Below are 19,739 nucleotides of genomic sequence, written 5' to 3'. Positions count from 1 at the left end.
CATGGGTATGAATTAGAGCCTAATGGGTATGAATTTGATATATGAACTTAAATAAGCAAGAAATATCTCATTTGTTCATTTTCTTTAAATCTACTTGTAGTAGTTAGGATTTAGCTCCAGTTGTGTGTAATAGTGACCCCAAATAACAGTAACTTAAATAAGACAAATATTTTTCTCCTTTACATAAAAATATGAATTTGGCTGGTAAAACAGCTCCAAATTCCACTGGGTTCCGGTCTGCTTCCAGCTTTCTGCTTCACCTCATTCTAAGATGTGGCCTCATCTTCTTAGATTGAAAGGAATAAAGGACATACCCTACTCCCCTTTTAAGGTCATCTCTCTTAAATTACATACATCACTATCCTTCATATCCCATGACCAGAAAGTAGGCATGTGGCCACAGCTAGCTTCAATGAAGGTTGGGAAATGCAATCTTTATTTGGAGTAGCTATGTAAAGAAATCAGGGATTCTAACATCGTAGAAGAAGAAGACAGATGCTTCAGGAACACTGATAGCCTCTACACCATCAAATGATTCTGCTTCTGAGATTCCATCCTACCTGGCTCTGGGAAAAAATTCAATCAGTCATTATTGGGTGTCCCTTTCCCCCTCCAAAACTGTGCAAAGATTCCTGGGATATAGCAGATACAGAGATGTAGATATATAGTTTGATATTAAACACTGCTCTAAGCATCTTACATGAATTACCTTATTTAACCCTCACAAAAACCCTATGAGGTAAGAATTATTATTTCCTCATTTTAGAGATGAGAAAGCTGAGGCAGAGAGAGGTAACATCTAGACAAAAGGAAAGCCCATCCTGTCATCGGTCATCTATCCCCACAGGTTATGGGTGAGAGGCCCATGTCCCAGATCTCAAGGTCCGTTCAAGTCTAGTGCTTTGTTTCTTCCTGATATGTTTGGGTATTGATATCTTTAGCAAGATTGGGAGCCTTTAATCAAGGGATTGTCATCCCCTCTGGACTCAGGTTCTCCCTCTTGTTAGGTTCTCTGGCAAGATCCCTGGACCTCTCTCTTCCCCACAACAAAACTGAAATAATCTACCCTCTGCAGCCTTCTCAAGAATACTTTCTGGCTCCCTTGCCCTTCAAACAATCTCTTTAATTTAATTTGTGTAAACCTGAAGAGCTCATTGACTCAGGCTATTTCTGCTTTTTGCCATGCCAGAATCCCAGAAGCAAAGATTTACAAAGCCTGGCCTCCTACTTGAAATAGGAGGGGGAGGGAAAACACAGAGGGCGAAACCAAAACAGATCTCAAACAATTTTCTGCACATGCTCTGTCACAGCACTTGTCTTGAATCTCAGTGAGTTGAGAATATGCTGGAGTCCCCAGCTCTGCCAACAGCAGCTAACTCAAGGACAGAACTGGCGTCTTATGATCTTCCTGTTTACACTGCCTAACAAAGTGTGTAGCAAAGCCCTCAGTAAATGTTTGTGTAATATTGTTGAACGAAGATTTCTGTAAGCATTTCTGAAAGCTTTGCTGAAAGGATTTTCACAACGATGATAGGTCTGTTTTATAATCTATATTTTAATCACTTCTCAGAATCCAGAAGCCAAGTGAGGTGTCATCCCCTCCCACTACTTCTGCAGCCATTCCTTCAGCAGTACCCCAAGCCCAGCCTGTGGTGGCCCAGCCCAGTGTGTCAACCGTTCAGCAGGTACAAGGGTCTAAGTGAGACACAAGTGCCATGGATTGTGACAGGCAGGCACTGTGACCATGACCATCTTGTATGGCATGATCATGTTCTCCTCTGTTGCAACTTCATAATGACCTTGGGCAACACACTTCTATAGTCATGATAATCACTTTGTGCTTCTGATGTACAATATCAGTAGTTCCCCCGGCTTTGGGAACATATTCTCTAACTTCATAGGCAAATTTCATAGCAAAAGAAACTCTACAAAGTAGTCTCTGATATTCCAGCTTTATGAAGGGCATTGACTACATATACAATGAGCTGCCAGCTCTCACACTGGCCCAAGACACTGTATCATGAAACTGAGTTTCATGGAGCTATTAAAAAAAAAAAAATTCTACTTTCTAAGATAGAGCAACCATGAAATTAATTTTTAGAAAACCTCAAAGTCTCTCATCCTTCAAGTTAACAATGATGATGATGATAAGAGTGATGCTTATTGTAAAAACATTTTTAAAATACAGAAAGTATATTAAGTAAAAACTTTAGTCAAGGTTCGACTCCTCTGCCCCCACTCTTCAGAGGTACCTCCTGTTAGTAATTTCTAGCAGATAGTTCCAGGCATTTTCTATGCATATCTATAAATGTATATTATGCATATACTTTAAAAATATGAAATCATACTAATAGAAACATACTTGTAATGTGTTATTGATATATTTAAATATAAATATTGATGTATATAAAGATCTACAACCTTTAAAAAGTTTTTAAAGTACTTATCTGACCCATTTAGTAATGCAGAGGGGTCACATTTTAGTTCTAATTCAGTAGTTTTAAAACTGATCTGTGGAGCCTCAGGGGTCTATGGAACCTCTTCAGGGGGTTAGGGTTCATTACATAGCTCTATATGTGAGGGGGTGGGGATGGCCAGCACGTATTTATGGCCACCATGACCTAGAAAGAAATACAATCAGTTCAGCATGAAATTTCATGTCTGCAATTCATAGACTTAGAAAACGTCAGTCTTTGGTTTTAGATTAATTTCATACACCAAATTCTTTAGCTGTGTTATACCTATCTATCATCTGTCTACCTACCTATCTGATAATCCCAGTGACAATGAATCTATTGTTGGTTCCCTTCTAACAGTGTCAGAGCCCTCCCAACTATCTGCAAGGATTGGATGGAAAACCTATCATTGCAGCTCCTGTGTTTACAAAGGTAATCAAACTATAACTTCTTTCTGTCAAGGCTTTAAACACACCACAATACCCAAACAAAGTTGTAGGATTCAAAATTCACTGATTTTATCTCAGGATTTTGGTCTCTTATAAGTACAGGATAGGATTTGGGGTTTTGTGGTAGCTGTTACCATGTCGCTCCAAGTTGCAGATTTCTAATATTAGTTTGTATAATAAGGGAAAGGTCATCCCCACTCATCACATTGATCTCTGTGGCCATCCTATTGCTTTTAAACACAGTAGCCACACCTAGGGGTCAGGTGATACACTTCTAGGCACTTACTATCCAAGGGTTTCTCTGGATGTCTTTGGTATTCAAGGAGATGGAGTTACATGCTCTTAAGAAGCTTAATACAAAGCCTCACTCTAGAACAAAGAGCTTTCTTTTTCTAATCCATGGTATCAACTACTGTGGTGGCATCAAATTCTGAGTCTCATAATCTTTGTATTTAGAACTGGAAATTTTACTCAGGCACTTTCATTTACAAATGAAAAAACCAAGGGAGGGCCAAGGAGATTAAACAATGTATCCAATGTCACAGAACTAGCAAGTGGCCGAATCAGGACTAGAAACAAGTTGTCCCAATTCTGTCTACTGTTCTTTCCCTTATATAACATAGACTTAGTTTATATGTTGCCCAGGACAATAAACTCAAAGGTGCAAAACTGAGTCATATTGGATTTGTTTTGGTATTATGAAAACCACATGGATGGAGTCTATGCCTGGATTTACAGTTTATTGTTTGTAATGAATACCAAACTTAAGCCCAAAGAAATTTTATCCACTCAGAAGTATGATTTAGAGGAATGGTTCTCAATCAGGGTTAATTTTGTCCCTCGAAGGACATTTGGCAATGTCTGGAGACATTTTTTTGATTTTCACAACAGGGGGCTGGCATCCAGAGATACTGTTAAACGTCTTGTAATACACGGGATGACAGCCTCCTGCAACAAAGAATTATCCAGCCCAAACTGTCAATTAGTCCTGGGGCTGAGAAATCATGCTATAGAGCAAAGTGGAAAAAAAAAAATGTCTTTTCCAATGAGTACTGATCCTAAAAGTATTGCTAAATTCACAACTTCCACAGAAACATCCATTTTAGTGACGTTCCACCATATCAGCTCATCCAAGATGGTTTTCCAAAATCAAGCAGAGTCTAAGAGTGAGACATGTTTATCCATAACTGTATCAGGTTGGCAAACATTCTTATGTGAAACAAGATGCCTCTCAATTTTTCAGGTTTGTCTCTTGTAACCGCTTTCGGAATTTAAGTTTTGCTATTCTCAAAGACTTGAAGTAGGAAAGCAACATGTTGTGATTTGGTGAATACCAGACTTCGATGAAGAGTTATAAGTGGACCTGTGCGTGTGTGTGCGTGCACGGGCACGCGCGCGTGTGTGTAATGTAGCTAACAGAGCTACCCCTAAGTGTCTCCTAGTTCACTGCTAAGTCACCTAGCCTTAAAACAGAGCTTTAAATGCCGAGAAATCAGGACACTTTAATTTGTCGTGCCTATTTGTCACACCCTTTGTCAGGCAATGCTGACTCTTCAAAGGCAACTAAATCACAGAATAATTTATACCCAGTCCCAAACTGACATCTCCTCCACTCGTCTCCTCAACACCATCTGCCCAGCTAGACAGCAAAGAGGTGTCCTTATCTCCCTCCACACTTTCAAATATTTTTGGGTGCTCTGTCTTCCCTGCATCTACATCACCTGGTACATGCCTCTGGTACAACATTTAGCACAATAATAAAGATGTTGAGTTTTCTGTCTCTCCCAAGCGCCTTGAAGGCTATCTCTAATATCTACATAGGGGTCCATAATGGTTATAATAGGTCCAAAGCCATTTCTGTCATTCTGAAAAGCCTAATAGGACTTTAAAACCTATTCTTTACATTTAATTTTCATGGACTGGTTAGCCTCAAGTTTAGCTGCTTTTGTGTGGTGACTGATTACCTCCCTCTAATTAGACGCTCTGATTTGCAGATACCTATATGCCTTTGATGAATAAAAATGGGGAAGATAATTAGTCGTTAGTATATGTTGTTAATTAGATACATCTCCAAAAACATTAGATCCATGGTGGGAAAACAGTCCCCAGTACAGGGACTCAAACTCTGGTGAGGCTTTCTCAGCCCTCGGGAAGTGTGCTTTTGCCTCCATAAATGGGATCAGGGTTGTTCAGACGTAGGGCACCAGCATAGGCTGTGGCTCAGATTCCAGAGGGACTTATCAGCAATGCTGTGCTTGCATTAGTTTCCATGAGTGAGGGTAGGATTGAGGTCATCGTCACTGCCAGTGACATTAGAAAATTTCTGAGTCAGAGCCACTGATGGTGGTAATCACGTGGCACAGGCCCTGATAACTGATCACTGGCATATGTTTGTTCAGGTTATTCCTTGCTCTGTTTACTTCTTTAGGGACTTCTGGCATTCCAATCCCTATGACTCACTTTCTATACTGCCCAACAATTATTTCTCTGCCAATAATGGCAAGAAGCCATTCTTTTGGAAGCAACGATTAGAGAGCAGAGTTTTATTTAACTCCTTGTACCTCCTTTGGTGATAGGGAAGTACTGGTATTATCTTCTTTTTAAAGAAGGTTAAAATGAAAATGAGGGTTGCCTAGCAAAACAGTGGTAGAGTTTGAAAGAAGTCTGGGGTCCCATGTGCTAATTCACTGCTCTACCTATAGAGGATACCTATATTTTTAAAATATTTTATGGAGATAGACTATCCTCCATCCTCTATACAGTATCAAAAACTTTCACTCTGTTTATGGGGGGAAAACAGTGCTCACACTCCTTGAGTGTGAAGGGAGGTAGATGATCAAATTAGAATCTTACTCCTATCACTGTTCCCACTCCAACAGCAGCTGCTCTGGCAGGCTTTCAAGGCTGCAGCCCTGGCTCCAGCTGCTTCAGCAGTAATTTGAAGAGTGCAAGGGGGCAGGGGAAGTGAGAATTTGAGGAACGGCACTTCATTATATAATAGCTGAGGCAGGAAACCCTGAAATGACAGGTACAGTGGTTGGCCCTAGATTCCTGAAGATTACATGGGCCCCTGTCCACAACCTGACAATTCCAGAGACTTCTCTGACTCAACTGTTGCACTGGGCACCTGTGACAATATGGGGGCAAAAAGGTCTTCAATCAAATGGTTCTTTATCAGTAAAAACTGCTGTGATCCAACCCCAGTCTAAAATCACTATAACATTCACTTCCAGCATCTCCCAAGGTGCAAAAATAGCAACTGGATTTAAAAAAAGAATAAAGTGACAATATGAACCTTACAGCTATTATCTTTTAACCAATAAGGGAGATGCCTTTTCTCAAGGATGTCCCTGCATTATATCTGTGGGTATAGGTCTTACTAAGCAGGAACTGTGTCCTTTCAACTCACATTTACAGCACCTGGCACAGAGCTTGGCACAAAGCGGGAACATAGTTATATTTATTCTGTGGTGAACTGCTTCCATTTCAGCTAAGAAGGAATTATTGCTTTTATCACTTTGTGGCTTCAGAGTGTTGTTAGGAGTAGAGAAAAAATCCAATGTCAAATGGCCGTGGAAGACATGCTTCTCAAGTCTCTGTGTTGTCAAGTCATCCTACAAAGAATGTCTTCCTGGATGGTCAGTATGGTGATGACACACAGGACAGATTTGCACTTTGGATACTGTTTACTGCAGGAGGTTGCAGACTTTTCATTATAGGGACTTCAGTTCAGATCCATAATTCCTAGTTAAGACTAACTTAATCTTAGCTAGTTGGGGAATGTTTCATGTCTTATTCGTCTTCAGTGAAGTCAAGATAAATATGATCAAGTCTTACACAATGTGCCATTAGTAACAGCCTAAGACCTACTGCTGTGTTGAACACGGCCCCATCTAAACTATGTTCAAATGGTGTAACTGGTTTGGACCGGATGTGCAGCAATGTAAGCCGATTTCTTCTTATGAGACTTTTGTAGAAAAGCACAGTTTTCAGCAATAACAACTATCATTGTCCTTCAAATTATGACCTTCAACAACCTTTTCTAAGTGCCTTGTAAGATGACCCCTGGCAACTCCTTTACTGAGTATTGACGACGTGTCACACTGGAATGAGCTTCCATCTCATATCACAGTCCCTTAGCTGGCATATTCTAGAACTACAGTATCTCAGGTATCTGGCTAGACTCTCCAATAGAACACAGGTTTTGGCCTTCAATTGCAAGTGAATAATTACAACCAACTAATGTTGGTCTCAACTGTAACATATTCTCTCAAGGAGGTCCTTTTGCAAGCAGGACCTTGGTGTAACCTCTGCAGATTGAGATTTGGTTCATATATCTGAACCTCAAGCCATGTCAGAATGTAGATTGACCTCATTCTGCTTACATCTATTATTTATTTATTTATTTATTTTTACGGTACTCGGGCCTCTCACTGTCGTGGCCTCTCCCGTTGCGGAGCACAGGCTCCGGACGCGCAGGCTCAGCGGCCATGGCTCACGGGCCCAGCTGCTCCGCGGCATGTGGGATCTTCCAGGACCGGGGCACGAACCCGTGTGCCCTGCATCGGCGGGCGGACTCTCAACCACTGCGCCACCAGGGAAGCCCTACATCCATTTTTTAAATGTGCCATATTTTATTCATTCAATCCCTTCTGCCACCACCACTTTTTTTGCTTTGGTTTTCTTATTTGTTTGCCTCAAGAAGGAACGAAACTCCATTATGTATGAATCCCAGGGAGATGTCTGACTGTCATTAAAGTTTTCAATGGGCCCCCAAAACTACCATCTTAGCACAGAATTTGCTCAGATGTCAGGGTGGAGGGCATATTCACCAGCTTGCCAGGAGCACCCAAGACTCATTGATGCTCCCTGCTTACTGAGAATATTCCATTCTTATCACTAGAAGCTATTGTTTTGGGGTAGACAAGGAATAACCAGGTTTTTAATCAATAGTTCCTTATTACTTCAGCAACCACTCTGTGAAAATCACAGACTGAATTCCTTCAGCAAACAAATTTGGGAATGCAAAAAAAGAACAAAACACTAACTCCGAACTGTAGCGCCCCCTGGCCGTCACAATATCAACTAACACATCCTTCTGAGGTAGAAGTCTCCTACTACAGCTAAAACCATGTGGTTAAACCCACCCCAGTATTCCTAAAATAAACGCCATAAATATGATAGGTTTAAGCACAAAATATCATATATTGTTAAGAGCTATAAACAATCACAAGATATTTGTAAGAGTAAATGACAAAAGCAAAAAAACTACTGGCCTTCCCCTTCTCCAAAGCAAGAGCCAATATGTCCTAAATACAGACCCCAAAATTGTAATAATGGGAAAGCCTTGCAGCATTTGTTGCTGATAGAGCTTGTAGAGAAAGTTAATCACAACCTTTCCATGTTTATCATCTTTAGGCCTATATTAAAAATAAAAATGTGCCCACATATATGCCAAAGGAGCATTTCATAATCAAATGAGGTACCAACTACACAAACGTATGTGTGACTTTAAGCTCACAAATCATGATGAGTGAAAGACAAGTTGTGAAAGGAAAATGTGAGTTCCATTCTCCCATAGCATCTATTATAGAATATACCGATATTTTACAATGGAAAGTGATTTTTGTGAACTTTTTTGGGGGGAAGCGTGAAAGAGCATTTAACAATGCCTTCACAAAATTATGACATATTTTACCATGACCTAAGACTCCACATGTGACTATGATTTCATAGAGATTGTCATTGTTTACCTCCCTCAACAGACATCGAGGCTATCCTGTGAAGAACATATAAGGAAAAGAAAATAGCAAAACAAACGTCAATTTCCAGGACTACAGAAAGTAGGCAAGGCAAAGCCAAGAAAATAGTCACTTACTTAGGCCACAGAGACAGTCCACCTTGTGGAACAGTCTTGTGTGGAAAAATATACATTACTCCCATACTGAATACACCTAGTAGATATTCACTGCAGATCTTTTAAATTGTTATTATTTCTGAAAACCAAACTCTACTTGGGCATTTTCTTAAAGGAAGCAGAATTACTTTACCAAATATTAGTATTTTTGCAAACCCTCAAAATGTTTCACCTAGTATTCAATAAATTTTTCTGGCACTGCAACAGAGAGGAAAAGGAAGAAGCTAGTGAGGGAAAAGCTTCCTATGCACTCAGATGATTCTGTCTTTAAAAACAGATTCAGGGACTTCCCTGGTGGCCCAGTGGTTGGGAATCCGCCTGCCAATGCAGGGGATACAGGTTCGAGCCCTGGTCCGGGAAGACCCCACATGCCACGGAACAACTGGGCCCGTGCACCACAACTACTGAGCCCGTGCTCTGGAGCCCACAGGCCACAACTACTGAGCCCACATGCCACAACTACTGGAGCCCGTGCTCTGCAACAAGAGAAGTCACTGCAGTGAGAAGCCCGCGCACCGCAGTGAAGAATAGCCCCCGCTCGCCGCAACTAGAGAAAGCCTGTGCACAGCAAGGAAGACCCAATGCAGCAGCCAAAAATAAATTAATTAATTAATTTAAAAAAATAGATTCAATGTACATCCACAGAATTGAAGCTGCTGGAAATGTACAAGATATGGAGAAAATCCAAATATGGAGGCAATGGTATCTTTTTCGAAAATTCAGCACTGGGAGTAGATTCCAAAAATATATACTTTTTGGTTCTAACAATACTCTTCTCATTACAGATGTTACAAAATTTATCAGCCTCTGAGGGTCAGCTAGTTGTCTTTGAATGCAGAGTAAAAGGAGCTCCATCTCCTAGAGTTGAGTGGTATAGAGAAGGGACCTTGATAGAAGATTCTCCAGATTTTAGAATTTTACAGAAAAGTAAGTTGGTGCTTTAAAATTATTTTTCTGATAATTTTTATAGATTTATTGTATACATTTATTTTTATAACTTTTAACAACTAATTAAAATGTAATAAAAAGAATAAAATAAAAAACTTATACTCCACCAAACTAAACCCTATTAATATTTTGGTATATATTCTCCAAAAATTTTTCCATGCATATATTTTCTTTAAATAAAAATAAATTTTTTTTGTAAATTGATTTTTTCACTCAACATTTCATGAACATCGTTCCATATTAATATAGCACTTTTTTACTTTTAAAAATAAGTTGATACAATCAATTTCATATTTACTTACTCTCCCATTGTTGAAAATGTAGACTGTCCACAAATTTTTACTATTAGAAACTATATTTCAAAGCTTGTTAACAGAGAAGATCTTTGTGAATATCTATGAATAAATCTGAGTACTAGAATTGCTACTGTAAATTCACATTTTTTTAGGCTTTTAATATAAATCATCAAAATGCCATCCAAAAAGGTTGAACTAAATTTAGGATGATTATATAATTGATGATCTAACCTGGGACACCTTGGGGAGTAACAGAGGGTGCTAGTAATCATTACACAGAGATCCCAGGAAGAAACCAGATCATCCCAGTTGAACTGGGACACATGCTGTTTCAATTACATTCTACTACAACCAGCAACATATGGGAACTTCTTTTGTCTTATACCTTCACTATCAATGGGTATTAAACATTTTTTAAATCTTCACTAATTTTATAGGTCCCAAATGGGAATACTTGTTTTAATCTGCTCTTCACTAATGAGATGTGGAAAGGAACTTTTTTTTCCTATTTATTGGGTCTTTGAATTTACTTTAAAATTACCTATATATCCTTTGTTCATTGTTTATTGAGGTTTTACTCTTTTTATTGTAAGAATTATTTATATATCCAAGTGGTTAATTCTTCTTTTCTTGTCATGCAGTGCTTTCACCTTGACCCATTTCAGTCGTAAAATATGTTGAAAATTATTTGCTTCTTGGTTAATTTGTTTCTGCCTATCACAAAATTGATATATGAATCAAACTACTATCAGATTTAACAACGATATATTCTGAATAGCAGCAACAATGATATATTCTGAATACCATTTAAGCTGAGGCAAAAAACCTCCACTAGTTCTATCAGTGTAGAAGAATGTAACTAAATTCAACAACTATTCCTTGAGTGCCTGCAATTCTATAAACCTTAGTTAAGCACCTGTTTTCAGTACCAAGCGGGCACCTTCAGGAATGCCAAAGAATTTTAAGACAAAGGACTGCTCCTGAGGAACCTGTCATCTATCCTGAGGCTCTTAATATTAGAAACCTTAGGGCAGGAGGTCTACGCTACATTATATCAGGATGTGAGAGCCCAAAGCCAAGAATGATCTCTCAGTCTTCACAAACTTTTTCAGGTCAGGCTGAATGGGTACAATAAAAGCAAGTCATCCTGAATCCCAACTAATTCAGTAACTTTTCCTCACCTAAGGTTTATGTGTCCCAAGTAGAACCCAAGTATGTCCCAAGATACAGCCACATCATTTAGTTAGCAGCTCTCTTGCTGCCCTTCTGTGATAATGATCCTATCCCTGTCAAGGTCATTGGTGCTTAGGTCATTTTACTTAAAATTTACAGATTAGCCTCGTCAAATTACTCATGAGTATGCAAAAGACACTTCTATAGGAAGCTTCTGATAAAAATATCACCTCTCAGTAAAATAAATGCTCAGAATCTTTTAATTTTTTTTTCTTTTAGAACCTCGATCCATGGCAGAGCCAGGTAAAGATCATTTTAACTTTAATTTCATTTGTATGTGATCTGTGACTTGAAATATATAATAAACATATTGAAATTACACTGTTGTCAAGAAAAAAAGTTTTACAAAGGAGATCGAAGCCAACTCTAGCTACGACTGTAGGAGAAGGAAAGGCAAGCATGTGCAAGTTTGGAATATATATTCAATAGCTAATGTGAATGCAGTTAGTTCTGCGTTGTTGAGGAATGTTTCTTAGGAATATTTTCCCTCTTTCATTGGCCCCTACTCATGACCTCCTTAAACTGGGCAGAGCAATTTCCAGGATGCTATCAATTCCAATTCCACAACCTATGTATCTCAAAAGTTATGCATCAGATTTTGAAATTCACAGAATCAATAAAATGTTTATGATGTTATTAGATTTGGTTGGGAGGATATTAAGATGACACATGGAAGCTCTTACCTCTAGAAAATACAAGTTGCTCACAAAACACAGCATAAACATCTGAATGTCCTCTCTATGATCACCCTGAAAAATAAGATTGTATTTGTGCCCATGGGTAAGAGTGATGGTTTGGAATTTCATTATTATAATTCTTGCTTCTGAAAACTGAATGGAAAGGCATTCTCGATGTAGACATTGAATATCCATGTTGCATAACCCTACACTAGGCCCTTGGGGATACAGTAAAGACCAGAGTGCTCTGGCTCTAGCATTGCTTGTAGTGGAGAAGCATTTTTCCCTTTGAAAATATTTCAGGCTTTTGATACTTTCAACCAAAGCAAGCTTTTTCACTAGGCAGTCTCATACAGAAAATAGTTTCAGAGTCACCCAAAAGGGGTCCCTGCTCAAAACAAGCCCCAGCTCCATGATCTAAAATTTCATGTTGAGAGAGTTCTTCTTTCCACCTTGGATAAAGCAAATACCCTTTGGAGACAGAATACTATATCTTATCAGGCAGGTATAGTGTAGTATGAATGAATTTATCAGATCATTTTCCGAATGCAGGTTGCTGAAAGATGAGAGTGCAAATGTTTGGGAAGGGAACAGAGAGAAGGAAGCATAAGACTCAGAGAAAGGACATAGAGGTACCAAAACCAAACTTTGCCTCTCCATCATTTAGGATTCTTTGGGCAGCACGTAAACGAGACCTAACCAAAAATGGCTTAATCAACATGAAAAATGTATCTTGTTACATAGCATGATGCCCTAAGAAATGGTGGTCTTGAGATTGGTTAATTTAGCATCTCAGAGATCATCAAGGGCCAAGCTTTTTATTTTTTTTTCCCCATTCTGTCATCTACAGAGTATCTCTTAGACTTGTTCTACTCATATACCCAAGACGGCTGCCACAGTTCTAGGTATTACATGCAGATGACAACATCCAAAAGCAAAAATAGGGAAAAACGCTCTCTTTTACCCCTTTTAAAAGGCAAGAAAAACCCAGAAACTCCCCAGGAGATTTTCCCTAATATCTTATTGACCAGAATTGTGTGTCACATGCTACCACCTTAGCAAGAATAGAGTGGTAGGGCTTCCCTGGTGGCGCAGTGGTTGAGAGTTCGCCTGCCAAGGCAAGGGACGCGGGTTCGTGCCCCGGTTCGGGAAGATCCCACATGCCTCGGAGCGGCTGGGCCCGTGAGCCATGGCCGCTGAGCCTGCGCGTCCGGATCCTGTGCTCCGCCAACAAGAGAAGCCACAACAGTGAGAGGCCCGCGTACTACAAAAAAAAAAAAGAATAGAGTGGTATTTCACACAGACCTATTTTTGCTTTAAATCCTAATTTGTTTTTGTGATTTTTAAGCTCATTGTTTCTTGGTCCTTTTTTTTTTTTTTTTTTTTTTGCGGTACGCGGGCCTCTCACTGTTGTGGCCTCTCCCGTTGCGGAGCACAGGCTCCGGACGCGCAGGCTCGGCGGCCATGGCTCACGGGCCCAGCCGCTCCGCGGCATGTGGGATCTTCCCGGACCAGGACACGAACCCGTGTCACCTGCATCAGCAGGCGGACTCTCAACCACTGCGCCACCAAGGAAGCCCTCTTGGTCCTATTTTTGACATCTGGACTGATGACATAAAAACAGATAATCTGCAAATCCGTAATATACATTATATTATCATTAAATCCTCTTGTTGATTGTCTGCATGGAGTTATTCATTTTACTTCCTTTGGCTCATTTACTCTGCTAATCAGTCAATTCAATCAAATAATTGGACTAAGTGTTTTCAAACAATTAATATAATCGGCTTCTATTGACTTTTATAGAATCACCATCTAATATCAGAAAATTCCATAATTCCATTTCCATAAATAAGTCAGTAACCATTCTGCTTTATTGGCTTTAGAGGAGATCTGTACTTTGGTCATTGCTGAGGTATTTGCAGAAGACTCTGGGTGCTTCACCTGTACTGCAAGCAATAAATACGGCACAGTGTCAAGCATTGCACAGCTAGATGTAAGAGGTAAGGGCTCTTTCAATGCCAGAACAGTTTAGTCTATGACTTTGATTATGAGTATGGACAATGTATATTACCCTCTCTTACTGCTTTTCATATGAAGCTAGCTTGGCTCTCCTAAAATTTTTTGAATTACTGAGGAAAGTGTCCTTGAACAGAATCCAGTTTTCAATTTCTCATTGCATTTATCACCACCACCCCAGTTATCCTGCTGTTATTTACTATACTCCCTAAGAAAACATCTCCTTGATCTTACCTAAACTTCTAAAATTCTTTCCAAAATGGTACTCAGATTTTTTTAGTTTTGTTTTTGTTTTTGTTTTTCCTGTATCCTCACCATTCTTTAATGTCTCAGATTGTGTTTTCTGTTTTTGACAAGCATTTCCATTAGCACATTTCTCCTGGGTTGGATACATGCCCTGTCTCAGGGTTATAATCCTATCTCAGTCTTGTTGAGTAAGGCTAACATCTCAGGTCTTGTTATCATCCTTTCAGGAAATGAAGACCCCAGAAACAATGGATCTCTTCACTCAGTCAACTCTACCACCAACCTGGCTGTTATTGAGCAACAGTCATCCCCACCCAACCCAGAGCCTCCCTCTGTGGAACAACTCCCTAAACCCAAACTGGAAGGCGTTCTGGTGAATCACAACGAGCCCCGGTCCAGCTCAAGGATCGGGCTCCGTGTCCACTTCAACCTGCCTGAAGATGACAAAGGAAGTGAAGCATCCTCTGAGGGTGGCATGGTGACCACCAACCAGACCAGGCCTGATTCCTTCCAGGAGAGATTCAATGGACAGTCAGCAAAAATCCCTGAGCCTTCCTCGCCCGTCAAAGAGCCCCCTCCGGTTCTGGCCAAACCCAAACTGTAAGTAAAAATTAGAATGGATAACCAAGAGTGCCTGTGACCTTCTCTGACTCTGCCCTTCTTAAAAATGATGGAGCTAAAAAGGGAAATTATGAAATGAGAAAACACACATTAAATGCTTTGCAAATCATAATCCTTACATCAGTGTAAGTGTACTATCACTTTCATCCTTACTATTCATATTCTACCTCCAAGAAATGTTACTCCTCAACTAGCTCAAAAAAGATGTTTGTCTAACCTTAGAGGGCTCCAGGTGAAGCACTTCTACACTCTTCTTATAAAGCCCTTTCTCATGTCTAATAATCTTTACGGTGTGAAATTTCATCTTTCTATTCCCCATTTCTGCTTTAACTTAAGTTTTTGTAGTCATTATAGAAAAGATACCTAGTATTTTTTAGTTAGTTCCTTGATATGGCTAGATATGCTGTAGTAACCACAGGCTTCATATAAATGTAATGGGTTGAAATTACAAAGGAAGTGAAGCATCCGCCAAGGGTGGCATGGTGACCACCAACCAGAGTCACCTCAGGAGTCTGATGCAGTTGTCACCCAAACCCTCCAGAGAGCACCCATCAGAGTCATGTTGCAATATTTAACGTGCATCCATAGGATACGACTATTATGTTCTGTTTGATCCACATGTCAAAGTGATAAAAATTACATTTATAACTACATAAACCTTTAAATATCAACAATCAAATCTACAGTAATAGCACTCCCATCATGTGTTTCTCAGTGCTGACATTCATTGGAAGCAGTTCATGTTGCTTAGTTTTATATTTTTCTCACTAACACACAAGGTGAAATTCTAGGCATAAAATTAAATGTTACAAAACATGCGGGTCACATCCAGAAATATCTCTGTCCCCTCAAAGTTCTGCCAGTTACAGGAAATAGGAATCTACTTAAAGTAAGAAGAAGGGAAGAGGTTATTGTAGGGATATAAGCAGCAATGGGCAACCAAACACAGCCAGGTCCTGCACAGAGAAGGAGAAGCAGGGAGTTAAGAGCTAGGATCACATACATGGTCAGTCCAGCCTCTGTCCCCTGCTCACACTCCGTCTTGAGCACCTCCTTGTTTCCTCTTTGCATATCCACTCTACTCTTCTCTCTTGGAAGACTCATCAATTCATATCTGGCCCATGATGGCATGTCTTGTCACGATTTGTGTCAAGTTCCACTGCTAACTAAATCGTGCTCAGCAGCTCAATTCCAAATACCGACCAGCCCAGCCTCGTCAGGTGCAGAGCATTTACATTTGGAGGGAAGAGTCGTCAAATGGATCAAATCAGAACTGTGTGTGAAGGCAGTTCGCAGAGAAGGGAGTTGTGAGAACAGGTAACCCCAAACAATCAATTGCCTCCTTTGTAGGGCCTCCTCTTACCCAGGGACTGTTTGGGGGCTATTAGGTATGTCAGTTAGGATGAGGTTTAGCTTCACGTTGCGGAAAGCCCAAACTAATGGGGAGTTAAACACATGAGGGTTTAGTTTTCTCTCAAATAAAGGAATTAGATGGGCAGTCTCAGGCTGTTATGATGGCTCCGTAGTCACTAAGAACCCAGTCTCCTGCTCTGCCATCTTTAGCCCTGGCTTCTTCTCCAAGTGCCCTCCAAGATGGCTGATGGTGGTCTATTCATCCTGTTTGTATTCCAAGCAGCAGAAAAGGCAAAGTGGTAGAAGTGCAATTACTCTCCTTTAAAGGAGCCTTCTTAGGACTTACCCAAAATCACCTGCTTATATCTCATTGGCCAGAACTTAGTCACATGGTATATTAAGTACAAAGGAAGCTGGGAAGTGTGGTCTTTAGCGGCACATGTTGCCTCCATGAGTAAAATCAAGTTCCTTTACAAAGGGGAGAATTAAGTAGTCAGCCAGCAGTATCTACCACGTGAAACTTTCAATGAATATAAAAATTCTTTCTACTAAATGACACCCTCTAATAATCCAGTCCTCAGCAGTATATAATTCTTTAATATTTTTTGTCTTCCTTAAATTTTCACCTAATTGTGTGAATATAGGTTTGTATTAGTAGAGGTATGAATATGCATGTGCATGCTCACCTCTCTCTCTCTCTCTCTCTCTCTCTCTCTCTCTCACTCTCTCTCTCTCTCTCACTCACTCACTCTCTCTCTCTCTCTCTCTCTCTCACACACACACACACACACACACCCTTTGTGAATCCACATGCCTACAAAGTTTTCTTACTGGTTTTAACCTTTCAGGTTTTATGTTAAAATATATTGACTCAATAATCTTGAGGATACAATTTTCTGCTTGTTCCTTCAATTTGCCATTCATACAAAAAACAGAATTCTTATAGAACTTAAAACTGCAACAGAGAGGGAAGCTGTCATTTTTCAACACTGTATCATCAAAGCCTAGATAATTCAGACTGACATTTTCAGCTTGAATATTAAGCTATTTAGAGAAGTGACTCTTCATCCTGGCTACACTCTAGAATGAAAATGTGGAGCTTTTGAAAAATATTTATGCCTTCCATCCCAGTTGAATGAGAATCTCTCCACAGATTATTTTAATGTACAGCCAGGTTGGAAAGTACGGGTGTAAAGTTGGAGAACCAGAGTTACAACCCTTTATCACCCCACCCAGCCCCCTACACACACCCCTCCACAGCCAGGAAGAAAATAGAAGAATTAACATTTAAAGTGAGTAAAATGTCAGACTAAAATCAGAATGTACTGGGTAAGCCCATGCTTTGGGGCAAGTGTTTCTTTAGAGCAGTGGTTCTCAGTCCTGGACGCAGACAAGAATCACCCAGAGCCTTGCTATTCAAAGCACTGGCATCACCTGGGAACTTGATAGAATCACAGATTCTCGTGCACTCAAGACCTACTGAATCAGAAACTCTGGAGGTGCGGCCTGGAAATCTATGTTTTAACAAGCCCTCCAGAGGGTTCTGAGGTTCACTAAAGTTTAAGAACTGACCCACATTTAAAAAGATTATAATAACTATGCCTGGATCCTTTCCCAGGCCAACTGACTCTCTGGCCAGTGGTGCCTAAATCAGTAAGGTTTGTCTTTTATGCTCTCTGGGTGATCTAATGCACAACCAGCATAGTTACCACTGCCAAAACCACAGCTAAAAGCTGACTGCAGAGACATATTTACCCAGAATTAGTTATCCTAATCAGCAATGTGCTAGCAAATGTTTTAACTACCGGCAGAGGCGGGGAAGCCCTGATTTGTAGCATTTGCCAGTTTCCTCCCACCATGGCTGATTTCAAGCTACTAAAGAAAAGTCATTAAACTGGGAATGGGATGAGGTGTATACAACCTGCCCTCCAGAGCCATCGAGAGCTGGCTCCAGCACACAGTGCCCCAAGTTGTTGTTGCCAAAATTGCTTTCAAAAGTATTTGATACAGTAGCCCAAGTTGTTCTGTTGTGTTTGTCATTAAGCCTTGACATTTTATCTCAACCATTTAAAATCCCTAAGAAATGGACTTGAGGACACGGGGAGGGGGAAAGGTAAGCTGGGGTGAAGTGAGAGAGTGGCATGGACATATATACGCTACCAAACGTAAAATAGATAGCTAGTGGGAAGCAGCCGCATAGCACAGGGAGATCAGCTTGGTGCTTTGTGACCACCTAGAGGGGTGGGATAGGGAGGGTGGGAGGGAGGGAGGCGCAAGAGGGAAGAGATATGGGGATATATGTATATGCATAGCTGATTAACTTTGTTATAAAGCAGAAACTAACACACCACTGTAAAGCAATTATACTCCAATAAAGATGTTAATTAAAAAAAAATCCCTAGGGCTTCCATGGTGGCGCAGTGGTTGAGAGTCCGCCTGCCGATGCAGGGGACACGGGTTTGTGCCCCGGTCTGGGAAGATCCCACATGCCGCGGAGCGGCTGGGCCCGTGATCCATGGCCGCTGAGCCTGCGCATCCGGAGCCTGTGCTCTGCAACGGGAGAGGCCACAGCAGTGAGAGGTCCGCGTACCGCCAAAAAAAAAAAAAAAAAAAAAAAAAAATCCCTAAGAAATTCTTTTGTATTCCAGAAACCACATCAAGAAACATCCTTATAATTCTGAAACTCTAATTTTCTTACAAATCTTGAAATTGATATTTGTAGTTCAGAAACTGAAAAATATAATAGCCACCATTTATTGATCACTTATCTGATTTAGGTGATTTATCTATCAATTCTCACAACAACATGAAGAGATTACTTACTCCTATCTTACTTATGAAGAAATCAGGGTCAGAAAAATCTAGAAACCTCCCCAAACCACACATATAATCAGTGGCAGAGCCACGATTAGGACCTAAGTCTATCTGTCTGCAGAGGGCATATTCTTGAGCAGCATGCTTGAGCTAAGTTGTGGCAAAAGAGAAGATATTTTCAGGGAACCCAGGAGAGTTGATAATCTACAGAAAGAAAACCGGGTACAAACCTGTTTCAGAAATCCTCATAGCAACAAGAAATGAGCAGCTGAGCTTATAGCAATTTATGATAGGCTGTTATTTTGAATTAGAGAGGTTGCTCAGGGTTTTGTATGCTTTGTAATTAACCTTTCCTTCCTTTACTCTTTCATTGCACTTTGTACCTTCATTATTAAATAGTAAGTTCCATATGTTACCTGTAAATAACCACTGGGTATTTGTATTACATATACGTATAGTAAGATTTTTGAGCCCTGAATAGCTCATACTATCCCAGGCATATTTGTATCTCCTACAGTACCTAGCAAAGTAAACATACAGAAGATTCAATAAAAGTTTGTTGAATACTGGAATTGACACCTTGCCCTTATGTCATGAATAAGCAAATTGAAACAGCTGTTTTAAATCCCTTCTGAAACAAGACAGTTTAATAAAATTTGGGGGGAAAAAACCCTGTCAAACAAAAGGAGACATTATTCTCAAATGAATTC

The 19,739-nt window shown here is 40.1% G+C and overlaps 1 protein-coding gene across 2 annotated transcripts in view; it reads left to right on the top strand.

Moving 5' to 3' along the window:
* The window catches only part of MYPN (myopalladin), a gene marked incomplete at both ends in the record, with an annotated part of 66,301 nt that overhangs the window by 19,823 nt on the left and 26,739 nt on the right, over positions 1 to 19,739 (top strand). For both annotated transcript variants that reach the window (XM_082855115.1, XM_082855116.1), the window contains 6 exons: positions 1,571 to 1,685; positions 2,817 to 2,888; positions 9,608 to 9,749; positions 11,519 to 11,542; positions 13,863 to 13,979; positions 14,469 to 14,841. In XM_082855115.1, coding sequence (XP_082711241.1) covers positions 1,571 to 1,685; positions 2,817 to 2,888; positions 9,608 to 9,749; positions 11,519 to 11,542; positions 13,863 to 13,979; positions 14,469 to 14,841 — 843 coding nt within the window. The remainder of the gene's footprint in view (positions 1 to 1,570; positions 1,686 to 2,816; positions 2,889 to 9,607; positions 9,750 to 11,518; positions 11,543 to 13,862; positions 13,980 to 14,468; positions 14,842 to 19,739) is intronic.

Source organism: Leucopleurus acutus (genome assembly GCF_964270905.1).
Source record: "Leucopleurus acutus genome assembly, chromosome: 14".
Classification (NCBI taxonomy): Eukaryota; Metazoa; Chordata; class Mammalia; order Artiodactyla; family Delphinidae; genus Leucopleurus; species Leucopleurus acutus.
This window is presented reverse-complemented; position numbering and strand designations above follow the sequence as displayed.